This window comes from Glandiceps talaboti, chromosome 19 (assembly GCF_964340395.1).
Source record: "Glandiceps talaboti chromosome 19, keGlaTala1.1, whole genome shotgun sequence".
In the NCBI taxonomy this organism is placed as follows: domain Eukaryota; kingdom Metazoa; phylum Hemichordata; class Enteropneusta; family Spengelidae; genus Glandiceps; species Glandiceps talaboti.
The window spans coordinates 794,203-821,382 of record NC_135567.1 but is presented as its reverse complement, the minus strand read 5'-3'; the positions used below and the strand labels follow the sequence as shown (position 1 = coordinate 821,382).

The window sequence follows — 27,180 nt, the reverse complement described above, 5'->3', positions numbered from 1 at the left end:
CAACACAGCTAGAATATACCTTGATATTGTACTGCCAATACAACACAGCTAGAATATACCCTGATATTGATGTACTGCCAATACAACACAGCTAGAATATACCTTGATATTGTACTGCCAATACAACACAGCTAGAATATACCTAGATATTGATGTACTGCCAATACAACACAGCTAGAATATACCTTGATATTGTACTGCCAATACAACACAGCTAGAATATACCTAGATATTGATGTAATGCCAATACAACACAGCTAGAATATACCTTGATATTGATGTACTGCCAATACAACACAGCTAGAATATACCCTGATATTGTACTGCCAATACAACACAGCTAGAATATACCCTGATATTGTACTGCCAATACAACACAGCTAGAATATACCCTGATTTTGTACTGCCAATACAACACAGCTAGAATATACCCTGATATTGTACTGCCAATACAACACAGCTAGAATATACCTTGATATTGTACTGCCAATACAACACAGCTAGAATATACCTTGATATTGTACTGCCAATACAACACAGCTAGAATATACCTTGATATTGTACTGCCAATACAACACAGCTAGAATATACCTTGATATTGTACTGCCAATACAACACAGCTAGAATATACCTTGATATTGTACTGCCAATACAACACAGCTAGAATATACCTTGATATTGTACTGCCAATACAACACAGCTAGAATATACCTTGATATTGTACTGCCAATACAACACAGCTAGAATATACCCTGATATTGTACTGCCAATACAACACAGCTAGAATATACCCTGATTTTGTACTGCCAATACAACACAGCTAGAATATACCCTGATATTGTACTGCCAATACAACACAGCTAGAATATACCTTGATATTGAAATTAAAGTTCTTCAAATATTTCCAAACATTGCCTTATTGCAGCTTTCTTCAACTTCTTTGAAATAATACAAGAGATTTACGTGTTTGCTTTTAAGGAAATCTAGAATATTCTATTTTTCCATGAAAATTATAGAGTCTTTGGTGGCCATATTGGATTTGGCAGCCATATTGGATTCTACAATGTCTAAATTTTGATATCATTTACACCTATGTATACAATGTGTACAATCATTCCTGATATGTTGTCTTGATTTTAACCAAGAATGACCAACGTTTTTTCAAGAAAGTAACAGCAAATATTTTAAGTTTATTTCCAAAGTGCTTTTAACATGCAAGTCAAGATACATCTAAATTTATTGTCATTATTTGTGAGTTTTTATCTGAAAATGACATAAAATTTAAGAGTTTAGTCAATTTTATCAGATGACCTATTTACTACTTGACACTACAGCTACATTGTGTGTGCACTGACTTGATGTCTGTATGTAAACAATGTACACTGACTTGATGTATGTATGAAAACAATGTACACTGACTTGATGTCTGTATGTAAACAATGTACACTGACTTGATGTCTGTATGTAAACAATGTACACTGACTTGATGTCTGTATGTAAACAATGTACACTGAATTGATGTCTGTATGTAAACAATGTACACTGACTTGATGTCTGTATGTAAACAATGTACACTGAATTGATGTCTGTATGTAAATAATGTACACTGACTTGATGTCTGTATGTAAACAATGTACACTGACTTGATGTCTGTATGTAAACAATGTACACTGACTTGATGTCTGTATGTAAACAATGTACAATGACTTGATGTCTGTATGTAAACAATGTACACTGACTTGATGTCTGTATGTAAACAATGTACACTGAATTGATGTCTGTATGTAAACAATGTACACTGACTTGATGTCTGTATGTAAACAATGTACACTGACTTGATGTCTGTATGTAAACAATGTACACTGAATTGATGTCTGTATGTAAACAATGTACACTGAATTGATGTCTGTATGTAAACAATGTACACTGACTTGATGTCTGTATGTAAACAATGTACACTGAATTGATGTCTGTATGTAAATAATGTACACTGACTTGATGTCTGTATGTAAACAATGTACACTGACTTGATGTCTGTATGTAAACAGTGTACACTGACTTGATGTCTGTATGTAAACAATGTACACTGACTTGATGTCTGTATGTAAACAATGTACACTGAATTGATGTCTGTATGTAAACAATGTACAATGACTTTATATTTTATTACCTAATTATCACATAACAGTAACACTGATAGCAACATAATTCCAAAAGTTGATCACATTTTGTAATAGTTTGCAGGAGTTTAATATAAGTGTACATTGTACGTAAATTACATTTTGTTGATGCACTGTCTAACTGTGAAATGAATCTGTACTAAGACAGTAGATGCACTGTCTAACTGTGAAATGAATCTGTACTAAGACAGTTGAGGCACTGTCTAACTGTGAAATGAATCTGTACTAAGACAGTAGATGCACTGTCTAACTGTGAAATGAATCTGTACTAAGACAGTAGATGCACTGTCTAACTGTGAAATGAATCTGTACTAAGACAGTTGAGGCACTGTCTAACTGTGAAATGAATCTGTACTAAGACAGTAGATGCACTGTCTAACTGTGAAATGAATCTGTACTAAGACAGTAGATGCACTATCTAACTGTGAAATGAATCTGTACTAAGACAGTAGATGCACTGTCTAACTGTGAAATGAATCTGTACTAAGACAGTAGATGCACTGTCTAACTGTGAAATGAATCTGTACTAAGACAGTAGATGCACTGTCTAACTGTGAAATGAATCTGTACTAAGACAGTAGATGCACTGTCTAACTGTGAAATGAATCTGTACTAAGACAGTAGATGCACTGTCTAACTGTGAAATGAATCTGTACTAAGACAGTAGATGCACTGTCTAACTGTGAAATGAATCTGTACTAAGACAGTAGATGCACTGTCTAACTGTGAAATGAATCTGTACTAAGACAGTAGATGCACTGTCTAACTGTGAAATGAATCTGTACTAAGACAGTAGATGCACTGTCTAACTGTGAAATGAATCTGTACTAAGACAGTAGATGCACTGTCTAACTGTGAAATGAATCTGTACTAAGACAGTAGATGCACTGTCTAACTGTGAAATGAATCTGTACTAAGACAGTAGATGCACTGTCTAACTGTGAAATGAATCTGTACTAAGACAGTTGAGGCACTGTCTAACTGTGAAATGAATCTGTACTAAGACAGTAGATGCACTGTCTAACTGTGAAATGAATCTGTACTAAGACAGTAGATGCACTGTCTAACTGTGAAATGAATCTGTACTAAGACAGTTGAGGCACTGTCTAACTGTGAAATGAATCTGTACTAAGACAGTAGATGCACTGTCTAACTGTGAAATGAATCTGTACTAAGACAGTAGATGCACTGTCTAACTGTGAAATGAATCTGTACTAAGACAGTAGATGCACTGTCTAACTGTGAAATGAATCTGTACTAAGACAGTAGATGCACTGTCTAACTGTGAAATGAATCTGTACTAAGACAGTAGATGCACTGTCTAACTGTGAAATGAATCTGTACTAAGACAGTAGATGCACTGTCTAACTGTGAAATGAATCTGTACTAAGACAGTTCAGGCACTGTCTAACTGTGAAATGAATCTGTACTAAGACAGTAGATGCACTGTCTAACTGTGAAATGAATCTGTACTAAGACAGTAGATGCACTGTCTAACTGTGAAATGAATCTGTACTAAGACAGTTGAGGCACTGTCTAACTGTGAAATGAATCTGTACTAAGACAGTAGATGCACTGTCTAACTGTGAAATGAATCTGTACTAAGACAGTAGATGCACTGTCTAACTGTGAAATGAATCTGTACTAAGACAGTTGAGGCACTGTCTAACTGTGAAATGAATCTGTACTAAGACAGTAGATGCACTGTCTAACTGTGAAATGAATCTGTACTAAGACAGTAGATGCACTGTCTAACTGTGAAATGAATCTGTACTAAGACAGTAGATGCACTGTCTAACTGTGAAATGAATCTGTACTAAGACAGTAGATGCACTGTCTAACTGTGAAATGAATCTGTACTAAGACAGTAGATGCACTGTCTAACTGTGAAATGAATCTGTACTAAGACAGTAGATGCACTGTCTAACTGTGAAATGAATCTGTACTAAGACAGTAGATGCACTGTCTAACTGTGAAATGAATCTGTACTAAGACAGTAGATGCACTGTCTAACTGTGAAATGAATCTGTACTAAGACAGTTGAGGCACTGTCTAACTGTGAAATGAATCTGTACTAAGACAGTAGATGCACTGTCTAACTGTGAAATGAATCTGTACTAAGACAGTAGATGCACTGTCTAACTGTGAAATGAATCTGTACTAAGACAGTAGATGCACTGTCTAACTGTGAAATGAATCTGTACTAAGACAGTTGAGGCACTGTCTAACTGTGAAATGAATCTGTACTAAGACAGTAGATGCACTGTCTAACTGTGAAATGAATCTGTACTAAGACAGTTGATGCACTGTCTAACTGTGAAATGAATCTGTACTAAGACAGTAGATGCACTGTCTAACTGTGAAATGAATCTGTACTAAGACAGTTCAGGCACTGTCTAACTGTGAAATGAATCTGTACTAAGACAGTAGATGCACTGTCTAACTGTGAAATGAATCTGTACTAAGACAGTAGATGCACTATCTAACTGTGAAATGATTCTGTACTAAGACAGTAGATGCACTGTCTAACTGTGAAATGAATCTGTACTAAGACAGTAGATGCACTGTCTAACTGTGAAATGAATCTGTACTAAGACAGTAGATGCACTGTCTAACTGTGAAATGAATCTGTACTAAGACAGTAGATGCACTGTCTAACTGTGAAATGAATCTGTACTAAGACAGTAGATGCACTGTCTAACTGTGAAATGAATCTGTACTAAGACAGTAGATGCACTGTCTAACTGTGAAATGAATCTGTACTAAGACAGTAGATGCACTGTCTAACTGTGAAATGAATCTGTACTAAGACAGTAGATGCACTGTCTAACTGTGAAATGAATCTGTACTAAGACAGTAGATGCACTATCTAACTGTGAAATGATTCTGTACTAAGACAGTTGAGGCACTGTCTAACTGTGAAATGAATCTGTACTAAGACAGTAGATGCACTGTCTAACTGTGAAATGAATCTGTACTAAGACAGTAGATGCACTGTCTAACTGTGAAATGAATCTGTACTAAGACAGTAGATGCACTGTCTAACTGTGAAATGAATCTGTACTAAGACAGTAGATGCACTGTCTAACTGTGAAATGAATCTGTACTAAGACAGTTGAGGCACTGTCTAACTGTGAAATGAATCTGTACTAAGACAGTAGATGCACTGTCTAACTGTGAAATGAATCTGTACTAAGACAGTAGATGCACTGTCTAACTGTGAAATGAATCTGTACTAAGACAGTTGAGGCACTGTCTAACTGTGAAATGAATCTGTACTAAGACAGTAGATGCACTGTCTAACTGTGAAATGAATCTGTACTAAGACAGTAGATGCACTGTTCATATGTTAATACAATATGGAATTAGTAGAGAGATGATTTGCTATTCAGAAATAGTGTTGGACTATTCTAATCATTTGGGCTTGCCTGCCTTAGTAATCACAGCTTTGTTACTATAGTAATCAGTTTATTTTACAGCTTTGTTGACATAGTAAACTTTTTTCCACAGATTTGTTGCCATAGTAATCAGTTTATTTTCTTAGCTTGGTAGTCATAGTAATCAATTTGTTTTCTTATCTTCGTTGTCATAGTAATCTTTGAATTGTTGATCAGTTCCAAATATCTTGTCCCACCATGTAAATGTAGAGGAATAATTGCCGTTAAAATTCATGTGATGGAAGTCATGGAAACGAGCTCCTGCAAAACAACAATAACAATATAAACAAACATAAAGAATATTATAATATCACTGACAGTTGAGAGTTACACTAGCTTACTTGTGTTAGGTACAATAACTTACTAGTAATATCATACACTCTGAATAGTATTGAATTACTTGTGTTAGGTACAATAACTTACTAGTAATATCATACACTCTGAATAGTATTGAATTACTTGTGTTAGGTACAATAACTTACTAGTAATATCATACACTCTGAATAGTATTGAATTACTTGTGTTAGGTACAATAACTTACTAGTAATATCATACACTCTGAATAGTATTGAATTACTTGTGTTAGGTACAATAACTTACTAGTAATATCATACACTCTGAATAGTATTGAATTACTTGTGTTAGGTATAATAACTTACTAGTAATATCATACACCCTGAATAGTATTGAATTACTTGTGTTAGGTACAATAACTTACTAGTAATATCGTACACTCTGAATAGTATTGAATTACTTGTGTTAGGTACAATAACTTACTAGTAATATCATACACTCTGAATAGTATTGAATTACTTGTGTTAGGTACAATAACTTACTAGTAATATCATACACTCTGAATAGTATTGAATTACTTGTGTTAGGTATAATAACTTACTAGTAATATCATACACTCTGAATAGTATTGAATTACTTGTGTTAGGTACAATAACTTACTAGTAATATCATACACTCTGAATAGTATTGAATTACTTGTGTTAGGTACAATAACTTACTAGTAATATCATACACTCTGAATAGTATTGAATTACTTGTGTTAGGTACAATAACTTACTAGTAATATCATACACTCTGAATAGTATTGAATTACTTGTGTTAGGTACAATAACTTACTAGTAATATCATACACTCTGAATAGTATTGAATTACTTGTGTTAGGTACAATAACTTACTAGTAATATCATACACTCTGAATAGTATTGAATTACTTGTGTTAGGTACAATAACTTACTAGTAATATCATACACTCTGAATAGTATTGAATTACTTGTGTTAGGTACAATAACTTACTAGTAATATCATACACTCTGAATAGTATTGAATTACTTGTGTTGGGTACAATAACTTACTAGTAATATCATACACTCTGAATAGTATTGAATTACTTGTGTTAGGTACAATAACTTACTAGTAATATCATACACTCTGAATAGTATTGAATTACTTGTGTTAGGTACACTAACTTACTAGTAATATTATACACTCTGAATAGTATTGAATTACTTGTGTTAGGTACAATAACTTACTAGTAATATCATACACTCTGAATAGTATTGAATTACTTGTGTTAGGTACAATAACTTACTAGTAATATCATACACTCTGAATAGTATTGAATTACTTGTGTTAGGTACAATAACTTACTAGTAATATCATACACTCTGAATAGTATTGAATTACTTGTGGTAGGTATAATAACTTACTAGTAATATCATACACCCTGAATAGTATTGAATTACTTGTGTTAGGTACAATAACTTACTAGTAATATCATACACCCTGAATAGTATTGAATTACTTGTGGTAGGTATAATAACTTACTAGTAATATCATACACTCTGAATAGTATTGAATTACTTGTGTTGGGTACAATAACTTACTAGTAATATCATACACTCTGAATAGTATTGAATTACTTGTGGTAGGTACAATAACTTACTAGTAATATCATACACTCTGAATAGTATTGAATTACTTGTGTTAGGTACAATAACTTACTAGTAATATCATACACTCTGAATAATATTGAATTACTTGTGTTAGGTACAATAACTTACTAGTAATATCATACACTCTGAATAGTATTGAATTACTTGTGTTAGGTACAATAACTTACTAGTAATATCATACACTCTGAATAGTATTGAATTACTTGTGTTAGGTACAATAACTTACTAGTAATATCATACACTCTGAATAGTATTGAATTACTTGTGTTAGGTACAATAACTTACTAGTAATATCATACACTCTGAATAGTATTGAATTACTTGTGTTAGGTACAATAACTTACTAGTAATATCATACACTCTGAATAGTATTGAATTACTTGTGTTAGGTACAATAACTTACTAGTAATATCATACACTCTGAATAGTATTGAATTACTTGTGTTAGGTACAATAACTTACTAGTAATATCATACACTCTGAATAGTATTGAATTACTTGTGTTAGGTACAATAACTTACTAGTAATATCATACACTCTGAATAGTATTGAATTACTTGTGTTAGGTACAATAACTTACTAGTAATATCATACACTCTGAATAGTATTGAATTACTTGTGTTAGGTACAATAACTTACTAGTAATATCATACACTCTGAATAGTATTGAATTACTTGTGTTAGGTACAATAACTTACTAGTAATATCATACACCCTGAATAGTATTGAATTACTTGTGTTAGGTACAATAACTTACTAGTAATATCATACACTCTGAATAGTATTGAATTACTTGTGTTAGGTACAATAACTTACTAGTAATATCATACACTCTGAATAATATTGAATTACTTGTGTTAGGTACAATAACTTACTAGTAATATCATACACTCTGAATAGTATTGAATTACTTGTGTTAGGTACAATAACTTACTAGTAATATCATACACCCTGAATAGTATTGAATTACTTGTGTTGGGTACAATAACTTACTAGTAATATCATACACTCTGAATAGTATTGAATTACTTGTGTTGGGTACAATAACTTACTAGTAATATCATACACTCTGAATAGTATTGAATTACTTGTGTTGGGTACAATAACTTACTAGTAATATCATACACTCTGAATAGTATTGAATTACTTGTGTTAGGTACAATAACTTACTAGTAATATCATACACTCTGAATAGTATTGAATTACTTGTGTTAGGTACAATAACTTACTAGTAATATCATACACTCTGAATAATATTGAATTACTTGTGTTAGGTACAATAACTTACTAGTAATATCATACACTCTGAATAGTATTGAATTACTTGTGTTAGGTACAATAACTTACTAGTAATATCATACACTCTGAATAGTATTGAATTACTTGTGTTAGGTACAATAACTTACTAGTAATATCATACACTCTGAATAGTATTGAATTACTTGTGTTAGGTACAATAACTTACTAGTAATATCATACACTCAGAATAGTATTGAATTACTTGTGTTAGGTACAATAACTTACTAGTAATATCATACACTCTGAATAGTATTGAATTACTTGTGTTAGGTACAATAACTTACTAGTAATATCATACACTCTGAATAATATTGAATTACTTGTGTTAGGTACAATAACTTACTAGTAATATCATACACTCTGAACAGTATTGAATTACTTGTGTTAGGTACAATAACTTACTAGTAATATCATACACTCTGAATAGTATTGAATTACTTGTGTTAGGTACAATAACTTACTAGTAATATCATACACTCTGAACAGTATTGAATTACTTGTGTTAGGTACAATAACTTACTAGTAATATCATACACTCTGAACAGTATTGAATTACTTGTGTTAGGTACAATAACTTACTAGTAATATCATACACTCTGAATAGTATTGAATTACTTGTGTTAGGTACAATAACTTACTAGTAATATTATACACTCTGAATAGTATTGAATTACTTGTGTTAGGTACAATAACTTACTGGTAATATTATACACCCTGAATAGTATTGAATTACTTGTGTTAGGTACAATAACTTACTAGTAATATCATACACTCTGAATAGTATTGAATTACTTGTGTTAGGTACAATAACTTACTAGTAATATCATACACTCTGAATAATATTGAATTACTTGTGTTAGGTACAATAACTTACTAGTAATATCATACACCCTGAATAGTATTGAATTACTTGTGTTAGGTACAATAACTTACTAGTAATATCATACACCCTGAATAGTATTGAATTACTTGTGTTAGGTACAATAACTTACTAGTAATATCATACACCCTGAATAGTATTGAATTACTTGTGTTAGGTACAATAACTTACTAGTAATATCATACACCCTGAATAGTATTGAATTACTTGTGTTAGGTACAATAACTTACTAGTAATATCATACACTCTGAATAGTATTGAATTACTTGTGTTAGGTACAATAACTTACTAGTAATATCATACACTCTGAATAGTATTGAATTACTTGTGTTAGGTACAATAACTTACTAGTAATATCATACACTCTGAATAGTATTGAATTACTTGTGTTAGGTACAATAACTTACTAGTAATATCGTACACTCTGAATAGTATTGAATTACTTGTGTTAGGTACAATAACTTACTAGTAATATCGTACACTCTGAATAATATTGAATTACTTGTGTTAGGTACAATAACTTACTAGTAATATCGTACACTCTGAATAATATTGAATTACTTGTGTTAGGTACAATAACTTACTAGTAATATCATACACTCTGAATAGTATTGAATTACTTGTGTTAGGTACAATAACTTACTAGTAATATTATACACTCTGAATAGTATTGAATTACTTGTGTTAGGTACAATAACTTACTAGTAATATCATACACTCTGAATAGTATTGAATTACTTGTGTTAGGTACAATAACTTACTAGTAATATCGTACACTCTGAATAGTATTGAATTACTTGTGTTAGGTACAATAACTTACTAGTAATATCGTACACCCTGAATAGTATTGAATTACTTGTGTTAGGTACAATAACTTACTAGTAATATTATACACTCTGAATAGTATTGAATTACTTGTGTTAGGTACAATAACTTACTAGTAATATCATACACTCTGAATAGTATTGAATTACTTGTGTTAGGTACAATAACTTACTAGTAATATCATACACTCTGAATAGTATTGAATTACTTGTGTTAGGTACAATAACTTACTAGTAATATCATACACTCTGAATAGTATTGAATTACTTGTGTTAGGTACAATAACTTACTAGTAATATCATACACTCTGAATAGTATTGAATTACTTGTGTTAGGTACAATAACTTACTAGTAATATTATACACTCTGAATAGTATTGAATTACTTGTGTTAGGTACAATAACTTACTAGTAATATCATACACTCTGAATAGTATTGAATTACTTGTGTTAGGTACAATAACTTACTAGTAATATCATACACTCTGAATAGTATTGAATTACTTGTGTTAGGTACAATAACTTACTAGTAATATCATACACTCTGAATAGTATTGAATTACTTGTGTTAGGTACAATAACTTACTAGTAATATCATACACTCTGAATAGTATTGAATTACTTGTGTTAGGTACAATAACTTACTAGTAATATCATACACTCTGAATAATATTGAATTACTTGTGTTAGGTACAATAACTTACTAGTAATATCATACACTCTGAATAGTATTGAATTACTTGTGTTAGGTACAATAACTTACTAGTAATATCATACACTCTGAATAGTATTGAATTACTTGTGTTAGGTACAATAACTTACTAGTAATATCATACACTCTGAACAGTATTGAATTACTTGTGTTAGGTACAATAACTTACTAGTAATATCATACACTCTGAATAGTATTGAATTACTTGTGTTAGGTACAATAACTTACTAGTAATATCATACACTCTGAATAGTATTGAATTACTTGTGTTAGGTACAATAACTTACTAGTAATATCATACACTCTGAATAATATTGAATTACTTGTGTTAGGTACAATAACTTACTAGTAATATCATACACTCTGAATAGTATTGAATTACTTATGTTAGGTACAATAACTTACTAGTAATATCATACACTCTGAATAGTATTGAATTACTTGTGTTAGGTACAATAACTTACTATTAATATCATACACTCTGAATAGTATTGAATTACTTGTGTTAGGTACAATAACTTACTAGTAATATTATACACTCTGAATAGTATTGAATTACTTGTGTTAGGTACAATAACTTACTAGTAATATTATACACTCTGAATAATATTGAATTACTTGTGGTAGGTACAATAACTTACTAGTAATATCATACACTCTGAATAGTATTGAATTACTTGTGTTAGGTACAATAACTTACTAGTAATATCATACACTCTGAATAGTATTGAATTACTTGTGTTAGGTACAATAACTTACTAGTAATATCATACACTCTGAATAGTATTGAATTACTTGTGTTAGGTACAATAACTTACTAGTAATATCGTACACTCTGAATAGTATTGAATTACTTGTGTTAGGTACAATAACTTACTAGTAATATCATACACTCTGAATAATATTGAATTACTTGTGTTAGGTACAATAACTTACTAGTAATATTATACACTCTGAATAGTATTGAATTACTTGTGTTAGGTACAATAACTTACTAGTAATATTATACACTCTGAATAGTATTGAATTACTTGTGTTAGGTACAATAACTTACTAGTAATATCATACACTCTGAATAATATTGAATTACTTGTGTTAGGTACAATAACTTACTAGTAATATTATACACTCTGAATAGTATTGAATTACTTGTGTTAGGTACAATAACTTACTAGTAATATCATACACTCTGAATAGTATTGAATTACTTGTGTTAGGTACAATAACTTACTAGTAATATTATACACTCTGAATAATATTGAATTACTTGTGTTAGGTACAATAACTTACTAGTAATATCATACACTCTGAATAATATTGAATTACTTGTGTTAGGTACAATAACTTACTAGTAATATTATACACTCTGAATAGTATTGAATTACTTGTGTTAGGTACAATAACTTACTAGTAATATCATACACTCTGAATAGTATTGAATTACTTGTGTTAGGTACAATAACTTACTAGTAATATCATACACTCTGAATAGTATTGAATTACTTGTGTTAGGTACAATAACTTACTAGTAATATCATACACTCTGAATAGTATTGAATTACTTGTGTTAGGTACAATAACTTACTAGTAATATCATACACTCTGAATAGTATTGAATTACTTGTGTTAGGTACAATAACTTACTAGTAATATCATACACTCTGAATAGTATTGAATTACTTGTGTTAGGTACAATAACTTACTAGTAATATCATACACTCTGAATAGTATTGAATTACTTGTGGTAGGTACAATAACTTACTTGTTATATTATACACTCTGAATAGTATTGAATTACTTGTGGTAGGTACAATAACTTACTAGTAATATCATACACTCTGAATAGTATTGAATTACTTGTGTTAGGTACAATAACTTACTATTAATATCATACACTCTGAATAGTATTGAATTACTTGTGTTAGGTACAATAACTTACTAGTAATATCATACACTCTGAATAGTATTGAATTACTTGTGTTAGGTACAATAACTTACTAGTAATATTATACACTCTGAATAGTATTGAATTACTTGTGTTAGGTACAATAACTTACTAGTAATATTATACACTCTGAATAATAAACACAATGGTAAACTTACCTCCATAGAATGGTAGTAAATGTAACGGATTCAATGGGAAGTCATATCCAGTGTGTACATCTATGGTTTCCATCAATCTAAATATCACCCACACCCATAGAAGTATAAAATGATTGCAGAACAATAGAACACCAATAAAAAAACCTGCACCTAAAACTAAATTATACAATAATATAAACAGTATTACTAAACATAGTCCATAATCAGAACAACCAAGATGATAGATAGAACACATACCTCAATGCAAGACTTAGTGCACTGTACATGGGATATTTGCATGAATGAATGCAGTTTTATATATGGCCATACACATACTGGAGGTGTTTGTATGAATGAATGCAGTTTTATATATGGCCATACACATACTGGAGGTGTTTGTATGAATGAATGCTGTGTTCTATGTGGCCATACATGTAAAGGGGTATTTGCATGAGATGTAATCTAAACTTGCCAAGTGTTTCTATAAGATGTAATCTAAACTTACCAAGTGTTTCTGTGAGATGTAATCTAAACTTACCAAGTGTTTCTATGACATGTAATCTAAACTTACCTTCTATGACATGTAATCTAAACTTACCAAGTGTTTGTATGACATGTAATCTAAACTTACCAAGTGTTTGTATGACATGTAATCTAAACTTACCAAGTGTTTCTATGACATGTAATCTAAACTTACCAAGTGTTTCTGTGAGATGTAATCTAAACTTACCAAGTGTTTCTATGACATGTAATCTAAACTTACCAAGTGTTTGTATGACATGTAATCTAAACTTACCAAGTGTTTGTATGACATGTAATCTAAACTTACCAAGTGTTTCTATGAGATGTAATCTAAACTTACCAAGTGTTTCTATGACATGTAATCTAAACTTACCAAGTGTTTGTATGACATGTAATCTAAACTTACCTTCTATGACATGTAATCTAAACTTACCAAGTGTTTCTATGACATGTAATCTAAACTTACCAAGTGTTTCTATGACATGTAATCTAAACTTACCAAGTGTTTGTATGACATGTAATCTAAACTTACCAAGTGTTTCTATGACATGTAATCTAAACTTACCAAGTGTTTCTATGAGATGTAATCTAAACTTACCAAGTGTTTGTATGACATGTAATCTAAACTTACCAAGTGTTTCTATGACATGTAATCTAAACTTACCAAGTGTTTGTATGACATGTAATCTAAACTTACCAAGTGTTTGTATGACATGTAATCTAAACTTACCAAGTGTTTCTATGACATGTAATCTAAACTTACCAAGTGTTTGTATGACATGTAATCTAAACTTACCAAGTGTTTGTATGACATGTAATCTAAACTTACCAAGTGTTTGTATGACATGTAATCTAAACTTACCAAGTGTTTGTATGCGATGTAATCTAAACTTACCAAGTGTTTGTATGCGATGTAATCTAAACTTACCAAGTGTTTCTATGAGATGTAATCTATACTTACCAAGTGTTTCTATGGGATGAGCATACTCTGCTGTCATTCCAAACGGAGCCTGAGAAAATAAGATATGAGAGAGTAAATATGTGATTTTGATTGATATGAATCAGTAACTACTCATACCTTTTAAAGAGTCAAACCACTCCAGGAAGTGAATCCCTTTGTGTAAAGTTTGGGTTGTTGTCTGTCACTTGGTCTTTTCACATCACTTACTTTGCGTAAAATTGCCAAAAAATACAAAACGATTTTATCGGCATTCCATTGTACAGTGGCTGCACTTGCTTGCATATGTGTATTGTCTGATGGGTTAACGTGACAAATATGGAATGGTTGATATGTATTGTCTGATGGGTTAACCTGACAAATATAGAATGGTTGATATGTATTGTCTGATGGGTTAACCTGACAAATATGGAATGATTGATATGTATTGTCTGATGGGTTAACGTGACAAATATGGAATGGTTGATATGTATTGTCTGATGGGTTAACCTGACAAATATGGAATGGTTGATATGTATTGTCTGATGGGTTAACCTGACAAATATGGAATGGTTGATATGTATTGTCTGATGGGTTAACGTGACAAATATGGAATGGTTGATATGTATTGTCTGATGGGTTAACTTCATAAATATAGAATGGTTGATATGTATTGTCTGATGGGTTAACTTCATAAATATGGAATGGTTGATATGTATTGTCTGATGGGTTAACCTCACAAATATGAAATGGTTGATATGTATTGTCTGATGGATTAACCTCACAAATATGAAATGGTTGATATGTATTGTCTGATGGGTTAACCTGACAAATATAGAATGGTTGATATGTATTGTCTGATGGGTTAACCTGACAAATATGGAATGGTTGATATGTATTGTCTGATGGGTTAACCTGACAAATATGGAATGGTTGATATGTATTGTCTGATGGGTTAACCTGACAAATATGGAATGGTTGATATGTATTGTCTGATGGGTTAACCTCACAAATATGAAATGGTTGATATGTATTGTCTGATGGGTTAACCTGACAAATATGGAATGGTTGATATGTATTGTCTGATGGGTTAACCTGACAAATATGGAATGATTGATATGTATTGTCTGGTGGGTTAACCTCACAAATATGGAATGGTTGATATGTATTGTCTGATGGGTTAACCTCACAAATATGGAATGGTTGATATGTATTGTCTGATGGGTTAACTTCACAAATATGGAATGGTTGATATGTATTGTCTGATGGGTTAACCTGACAAATATGGAATGGTTGATATGTATTGTCTGATGGGTTAACCTGACAAATATGGAATGGTTGATATGTATTGTCTGATGGGTTAACTTCACAAATATGGAATGGTTGATATGTATTGTCTGATGGGTTAACTTCACAAATATGGAATGGTTGATATGTATTGTCTGATGGGTTAACCTGACAAATATGGAATGGTTGATATGTATTGTCTGATGGGTTAACTTCACAAATATGAAATGGTTGATATGTATTGTCTGATGGGTTAACCTGACAAATATGGAATGGTTGATATGTATTGTCTGATGGGTTAACCTGACAAATATGGAATGGTTGATATGTATTGTCTGATGGGTTAACCTGACAAATATGGAATGGTTGATATGTATTGTCTGATGGGTTAACTTCACAAATATGGAATGGTTGATATGTATTGTCTGATGGGTTAACCTGACAAATATGGAATGGTTGATATGTATTGTCTGATGGGTTAACTTCACAAATATGGAATGGTTGATATGTATTGTCTGATGGGTTAACCTGACAAATATGGAATGGTTGATATGTATTGTCTGATGGGTTAACCTCACAAATATGGAATGGTTGATATGTATTGTCTGATGGGTTAACGTGACAAATATGGAATGGTTGATATGTATTGTCTGATGGGTTAACCTCACAAATATGGAATGGTTGATATGTATTGTCAGATGGGTTAACATCACAAATATGGAATGGTTGATATGTATTGTCTGATGGGTTAACCTGACAAATATGGAATGGTTGATATGTATTGTCTGATGGGTTAACTTCACAAATATGGAATGGTTGATATGTATTGTCTGATGGGTTAACGTGACAAATATGGAATGGTTGATATGTATTGTCTGATGGGTTAACCTGACAAATATGGAATGGTTGATATGTATTGTCTGATGGGTTAACTTCACAAATATGGAATGGTTGATATGTATTGTCTGATGGGTTAACCTCACAAATATGAAATGGTTGATATGTATTGTCTGATGGGTTAACCTGACAAATATGGAATGGTTGATATGTATTGTCTGATGGGTTAACTTCACAAATATGGAATGGTTGATATGTATTGTTTGATGGGTTAACCTGACAAATATGGAATGGTTGATATGTATTGTCTGATGGGTTAACCTCACAAATATGGAATGGTTGATATGTATTGTCTGATGGGTTAACTTCACAAATATGAAATGGTTGATATGTATTGTCTGATGGGTTAACGTGACAAATATGGAATGGTTGATATGTATTGTCTGATGGGTTAACTTCACAAATATGGAATGGTTGATATGTATTGTCTGATGGGTTAACTTCACAAATATGGAATGGTTGATATGTATTGTCTGATGGGTTAACCTCACAAATATGGAATGGTTGATATGTATTGTCTGATGGGTTAACTTCACAAATATGAAATGGTTGATATGTATTGTCTGATGGGTTAACTTCACAAATATGGAATGGTTGATATGTATTGTCTGATGGGTTAACCTGACAAATATAGAATGGTTGATATGTATTGTCTGATGGGTTAACCTCACAAATATGGAATGGTTGATATGTATTGTCTGATGGGTTAACTTCACAAATATGGAATGGTTGATATGTATTGTCTGATGGGTTAACGTGACAAATATGGAATGGTTGATATGTATTGTCTGATGGGTTAACCTGACAAATATGGAATGGTTGATATGTATTGTCTGATGGGTTAACCTGACAAATATGGAATGGTTGATATGTATTGTCTGATGGGTTAACTTCACAAATATGGAATGGTTGATATGTATTGTCTGATGGGTTAACCTCATAAATATGAAATGGTTGATATGTATTGTCTGATGGGTTAACCTGACAAATATAGAATGGTTGATATGTATTGTCTGATGGGTTAACCTCACAAATATGGAATGGTTGATATGTATTGTCTGATGGGTTAACCTGACAAATATGGAATGGTTGATATGTATTGTCTGATGGGTTAACTTCACAAATATGGAATGGTTGATATGTATTGTCTGATGGGTTAACCTGACAAATATGGAATGGTTGATATGTATTGTCTGATGGGTTAACCTGACAAATATGGAATGGTTGATATGTATTGTCTGATGGGTTAACCTCACAAATATGGAATGGTTGATATGTATTGTCTGATGGGTTAACCTGATAAATATGGAATGGTTGATATGTATTGTCTGATGGGTTAACCTGACAAATATAGAATGGTTGATATGTATTGTCTGATGGGTTAACCTGACAAATATGGAATGGTTGATATGTATTGTCTGATGGGTTAACCTGACAAATATGGAATGGTTGATATGTATTGTCTGATGGGTTAATTAAAAATTTATTTAATTTTAGTTTATACAGAATATTTTCATAAGCCTGAACATTCCATTCCTCCTGGCATCTAGTTCACAAACCAGTGTTCAAATATGCTCACAGGAAATATCAGAGGATGTACGTCATCACCAGATTACATGTGTATACGTAAGGGGAGCACAGGAAATTGTCAGAATGTTTGTACTATGCATAATTTTCGACTTAGGCTCCTTCTAGCCTCAGTCTAGTTCAAGCTGCGTTTGGAGAACATTGCTAAATTTGTCTCTGCCTACCGAGTCAATCCCACCCACCATCCCCATCACCACCTTCGTTTACTTGTTCTAAATCAGGCAGTTCTCTCAGACATGTTAATCGCATTTCTTTATCCTTGCAACATGTGGCGCTATACATGCCAAACATAACCTGTTCTAATGTAATTACCATTTGTTTTCTTGCAGATACTTTCAATCTGTTCTGTAAATCTTCTTTGGTTACTCAGCACTACCACAGTGACAGGCCTTTTCCCCTTGTTCAATTACCCCAATATAGTTTACAGTCAGCTGAAAACTAATCAATCAGCTCATTTTGAATACAAATTCATTCACAGATACCCTTGCTACAGCTCTATGTCTGATGGGTTAACCTGACAAATATAGAATGGTTGATATGTGTTGTCTGATGGGTTAACCTCACAAATATAGAATAGTTGATATGTGTTGTCTGATGGGTTAACCTGACAAATATGGAATGATTGATATGTATTGTCTGATGGGTTAACCTCACAAATATAGAATGGTTGATATGTGTTGTCTGATGGGTTAACCTCACAAATATGGAATGGTTGATATGTATTGTCTGATGGGTTAACCTGACAAATATGGAATGGTTGATATGTATTGTCTGATGGGTTAACTTCACAAATATGGAATGGTTGATATGTATTGTCTGATGGGCAAAGCTACCACTAAACAATACATACCGGAATACGCAATGTTCAACCATTCCAGACAGAACGTGTCTGCTAATAAGGGCTACTATTAAACAATACATACATTGTGAATACGCAATGTTCAACCATTCCAGACAGAACATGTCTGCTAAGAAGGGCTACTATTAAACAATACATACATTGTGAATACGCAATGTTCAACCATTCCAGACAGAACGTGTCTGCTAATAAGGGCTACTATTAAACAATACATACATTGTGAATACGCAATGTTCAACCATTCCAGACAGAACGTGTCTGCTAATAAGGGCTACTATTAAACAATACATACATTGTGAATACGCAATGTTCAACCATTCCAGACAGAACGTGTCTGCTAATGAGGGCTACTATTAAACAATACATACATTGTGAATACGCAATGTTCAACCATTCCAGACAGAACGTGTCTGCTAATAAGAGCTACCACTATTGATGAACATTCTCAAAAATAGTTTGTATAGAAATTTGTGTACATATGCAATGTGTGTGTGTGTGTATGTATGTATGTATGTATGTATGTATGTATGTATGTATGTATGTATGTATGTATGTATGTATGTATGTATGTATGTATGTGTGTGTGTGTATGTGTATGTATGTATGTATGTATGTATGTATGTATGTATGTATGTATGTATGTATGTGTGAGTGTGTGTATGTGTATGTATGTATGTATGTATGTATGTATGTATGTATGTATGTATGTATGTATGTATGTATGTATGTATGTGTGTGTGTATGTGTATGTATGTATGTATGTATGTATGTATGTGTGTGTATGTATGTATGTATGTATGTATGTATGTATGTATGTATGTATGTATGTATGTATGTATGTGTGTGTGTGTATGTATGTATGTATGTATGTATGTATGTATGTATGTATATATGTGTGAGTGTGTATGTGTATGTATGTATGTATGTATGTATGTATGTATGTATGTATGTGTGTGTATGTGTATGTGTATGTGTATGTATGTATGTATGTATGTGTGTGTGTGTATGTATGTATGTATGTATGTATGTATGTATGTATGTATGTATGTATGTATGTATGTACGTACGTACGTACGTACGTACGTACGTACGTACGTGTGAGTGTTAATGTTAAATATGTATTATGTACTTATGCATGTCTTACCTGGAAGTTATGATGTATCTTGTGTACATACTTGTAAAGCCTTCTATGATGCAATAATCTATGGACAAAGTAATGCCAAGTGTCTTCAATTACAGCACAGCCAAATACACGTAGTGCTAGGTTATACCTGTAAGTATATATAGTAGCTAGATATTAGAGTACAGCCAAATACACATAGTGCTAGGTAAAGCATACTGTTGCCATATGTTGGCATACTATCCCAATCATAGAGATTACACCTCTACTTACAATGTTGGCATACTATCCCAATCATAGAGATTACACCTCTACTTATCATGTTGGCATACTATCCCAATCGTAGACATTACCCCTCTACTTACCATGTTTGCATACTATCCCAATCATAGAGATTACCCCTCTACTTACCATGTTGGCATACTATCCCAATCATAGACATTACCCCTCTACTTACCATGTTGGCATACTATCCCAATCATAGAGATTACACCTGTACTTACCATGTTGGCATACTATCCCAATCATAGACATTACCCCTCTACTTACCATGTTGGCATACCATCCCAATCATAGACATTACACCTCTACTTACCATGTTGGCATACTATCCCAATCATAGAGATTACCCCGCTACTTACCATGTTGGCATACTATCCCAATCATAGAGATTACACCTCTACTTACCATGTCGGCATACTATCCCAATCATAGAGATTACCCCGCTACTTACCATGTTGGCATACTATCCCAATCATAGACATTACACCTCTACTTACCATGTTGGCATACTATCCCAATCATAGAGATTACCCCTCTACTTACCATGTTTGCATACTATCACAATCGTAGACATTACCCCTCTACTTACCATGTTGGCATATTATCCCAATCATAGACATTACCCCTCTACTTACCATGTTGGCATATTATCCCAATCATAGAGATTACCCCTCTACTTACCATGTTGGCATATTATCCCAATCGTAGACATTACACCTCTACTTACCATGTTGGCATACTATCCCAATCATAGAGATTACCCCTCTACTTACCATGTCGGCATACTATCCCAATCATAGACATTATCCCTCTACTTATCATGTTTGCATACTATCCTAATCATAGAGATTACCCCTCTACTTACCATGTTGGCATACTATCCCAATCGTAGACATTACCCCTCTACTTACCATGTTGGCATACTATCCCAATCGTAGACATTACCCCTCTACTTACCATGTTTGCATATTATCCCAATCGTACACATTACACCTCTACTTACCATGTTTGCATATTATCCCAATCGTACACATTACACCTCTACTTACCATGTTTGCATACTATCACAATCGTACACATTACACCTCTACTTACAATGTTGGCATATTATCCCAATCGTACACATTACACCTCTACTTACCAGGTTGGCATACCATCCCAATCATAGAGATTACCCCTCTACTTACCATGTTGGCATATTATCCCAATCGTACACATTACACCTCTACTTACCATGTTGGCATACTATCCCAATCATAGAGATTACCCCTCTACTTACCATGTTTGCATACTATCCCAATCGTAGACATTACCCCTCTACTTACCATGTTTGCATACTATCACAATCGTACACATTACACCTCTACTTACCATGTTTGCATATTATCCCAATCATAGACATTACCCCTCTACTTACCATGTTGGCATACTATCCCAATCATAGAGATTACACCTCTACTTACCATGTTGGCATATTATCCCAATCATATGGAATTCCAAACATTTTGGTAAACTGATAAGTACCAAGAATCAGAGGTGCTTGTATTATGAAATGGTTGAACATCAACAATCTAAAACATTTCCATTGTCCATCAAATGACTCCACCTTGTCCTGAAATTATACAACATAATATAGACATTATAACAATCTATTATACAACATAATATAGACATTATAACAATCTATTATACTACATAATATAGACATGATAACAATCTATTATACAACATAATATAGACATGATAACAATCTATTATACTACATAATATAGACATTATAACAATATATCATACAACATAATATAGACATTATAACAATATATCATACAACATAATATAGACATTATAACAATATATCATACAACATAATATAGACCTTATAACAATCTATTATACAACATAATATAGACATAACAATCTATTATACAACATAATATAGACATTATAACAATCTATTATACAACATAATATAGACATGATAACAATCTATTATACAACATAATATAGGCATAACAATCTATTATACAACATAATATAGACATTATAACAATCTATTATACAACATAATATAGACATAACAATCTATTATACAACATAATATAGACATAATCTATTATACAACATAATATAGACATTATAACAATCTATTATACAACATAATATAGACATTATAACAATCTATTATACAACATAATATAGACATAACAAGCTATTATACAACATAATATAGACATTATAACAATCTATTATACAACATAATATAGACATTATAACAATCTATTATACAACATAATATAAACATAATAACAATCTATTATACAACACAATATAAACATTATAACAATCTATTATACAACATAATATAGACATTATAACAATCTATTATACAACATAATATAGACATTATAACAATCTATTATACAACATAATATAGACATAACAATCTATTATACAACATAATATAGACATAACAATCTATTATACAACATAATATAGACATTATAACAATCTATTATACAACATAATATAGACATAACAATCTATTATACAACATAATATAGACATAATCTATTATACAACATAATATAAACATAACAATCTAATATACAACTTAATATAGACCTTATAACAATCTATTATACAACATAATATAGACATAACAATCTATTATACAACATAATATAGACATTATAACAATCTATTATACAACATAATATAGACATAACAATCTATTATACAACATAATATAGACATTATAACAATCTATTATACAACATAATATAAACATTATAACAATCTATTATACAACATAATATAGACATTATAACAATCTATTATACAACATAATATAAACATTATAACAATCTATCATACAACTTAATATAGACATAACAATCTATTATACAACATAATATAGACATAACAATCTATTATACAACATAATATAGACATAACAATCTATTATACAACATAATATAGACATTATAACAATCTATTACACAACATAATATAGACATAACAATCTATTATACAACATAATATAGACATAACAATCTATTATACAACATAATATAGACATTATAACAATCTATTATACAACTTAATATAGACATAACAATCTATTACACAACATAATATAGACATAACAATCTATTATACAACATAATATAGACATTATAACAATCTATTATACAACATAATATAGACATAACAATCTATTATACAACATAATATAGACATTATAACAATCTATTATACAACATAATATAGACATTATAACAATCTATTATACAACATAATATAGACATTATAACAATCTATTATACAACATAATATAGACATAACAATCTATTATACAACATAATATAGGCATAACAATCTAATATACAACTTAATATAGACCTTATAACAATCTATTATACAACATAATATAGACATAACAATCTATTATACAACATAATATAGACATAATCTATTATACAACATAATATAGACATAGCAATCTATTATACAACATAATATAGACATTATAACAATCTATTATACAACATAATATAGACATAACAATCTATTATACAACATAATATAGACATTATAACAATCTATTATACAACATAATATAGACATTATAACAATCTATTATACAACATAATATAAACATTATAACAATCTATTATACAACATAATATAGACATAACAATCTATTATACAACATAATATAGACCTTATAACAATCTATTATACAACATAATATAGACATTATAACAATCTATTATACAACATAATATAGACATTATACCAATCTATTATACAACATAATATAGACATAACAATCTATTATACAACATAATATAGACATTATAACAATCTATTATACAACATAATATAGACATTATAACAATCTATTATACAACATAATATAGACATAACAATCTATTATACAACATAATATAGACATTATAACAATCTATTCTACAACATAATATAGACATAACAATCTATTATACAACATAATATAGACATGATAACAATCTATTATACAACATAATATAAACATTATAACAATCTATTATACAACATAATATAGACCTTATAACAATCTATTATACAACATAATATAGACATAACAATCTATTATACAACTTAATATAGACATAACAATCTATTATACAACATAATATAGACATTATAACAATCTATTATACAACATAATATAGACATAATATATTATACAACATAATATAGACATTATAACAATCTATTATACAACATAATATAGACATAACAATCTATTATACAACATAATATAGACATTATAACAATCTATTATACAACATAATATAGACATAACAATCTATTATACAACATAATATAGACATAACAATCTATTATACAACATAATATAGACATAACAATCTATTATACAACATAATATAGACATAACAATCTATTATACAACATAATATAGACATGATAACAATCTATTATACAACATAATATAAACATAATAACAATCTATTATACAACATAATATAGACATGATAACAATCTATTATACAACATAATATAAACATTATAACAATCTATTATACAACATAATATAAACATTATAACAATCTATTATACAACATAATATAGACATTATAACAATCTATTATACAACATAATATAGACATGATAACAATCTATTATACAACATAATATAGACATAATCTATTATACAACATAATATAGACATTATAACAATATATTATACAACATAATATAGACATAACAATCTATTATACAAAATAATATAGACATAACAATCTATTATACAACATAATATAAACATAACAATCTATTATACAACATAATATAGACATAACAATCTATTATACAACATAATATAGACATAACAATCTATTATACAACATAATATAAACATAACAATCTATTATACAAAATAATATAGACATAACAATCTATTATACAACATAATATAGACATAACAATCTATTATACAACATAATATAGACATAACAATCTATTATACAACATAATATAGACATAACAATCTATTATACAACATAATATAGACATGATAACAATCTATTATACAACATAATATAGACATTATAACAATCTATTATACAACATAATATAGACATAGCAATATATTATACAACATAATATAGACATTATAACAATCTATTATACAACATAATATAGACATAACAATCTATTATACAACATAATATAGACATAATAACAATCTATTATACAACATAATATAGACATAGCAATATATTATACAACATAATATAGACATTATAACAATCTATTATACAACATAATATAGACATAGCAATATATTATACAACATAATATAGACATTATAACAATCTATTATACAACATAATATAGACATAATAACAATCTATTATACAACATAATATAGACATAGCAATATATTATACAACATAATATAGACATTATAACAATCTATTATACAACATAATATAGACATAACAATCTATTATACAACATAATATAGACATTATAACAATCTATTATACAACATAATATAGACATAACAATCTATTATACAACATAATATAGACATAACAATATATTATACAACATAATATAGACATTATAACAATCTATTATACAACATAATATAGACATAACAATCTATTATACAACATAATATAGACATTATAACAATCTATTATACAACATAATATAGACATTATAACAATCTATTATACTACATAATATAGACATAACAATCTATTATACAACTTAATATAGACATAACAATCTATTATACAACATAATATAGACATTATAACAATCTATTATACAACATAATATAGACATAACAATCTATTATACAACATAATATAGACATTATAACAATCTATTATACAACATAATATAGACATAATCTATTATACAACATAATATAGACATTATAACAATCTATTATACAACATAATATAGACATAACAATCTATTATACAACATAATATAGACATGATAACAATCTATTATACAACATAATATAGACATTATAACAATCTATCATACAACATAATATAGACATTATAACAATCTATTATACAACATAATATAGACATAATAACAATCTATTATACAACATAATATAAACATAATAACAATCTATTATACAACATAATATAGACATTATAACAATCTATTATACAACATAATATAGACATTATAACAATCTATTATACAACATAATATAGACATAGCAATCTATTATACAACATAATATAGACCTTATAACAATCTATTAT

The 27,180-nt window shown here is 30.1% G+C and overlaps 1 protein-coding gene across 1 annotated transcript in view; it reads right to left on the bottom strand.

Moving 5' to 3' along the window:
- Window positions 1-5,244: 5,244 nt before the first annotated feature.
- LOC144450222 (methylsterol monooxygenase 1-like) overlaps window positions 5,245-27,180 on the bottom strand; it is a 38,360-nt gene continuing 16,424 nt past the window's right edge. Inside the window, exons 3-7 of the mRNA XM_078140813.1 lie at window positions 22,336-22,484; window positions 20,615-20,741; window positions 14,865-14,913; window positions 13,403-13,558; window positions 5,245-5,878 (exon numbers count right to left, since the gene is read on the bottom strand). Coding sequence (XP_077996939.1) covers window positions 5,742-5,878; window positions 13,403-13,558; window positions 14,865-14,913; window positions 20,615-20,741; window positions 22,336-22,484 — 618 coding nt within the window. The 3' untranslated portion in view covers window positions 5,245-5,741. The remainder of the gene's footprint in view (window positions 5,879-13,402; window positions 13,559-14,864; window positions 14,914-20,614; window positions 20,742-22,335; window positions 22,485-27,180) is intronic.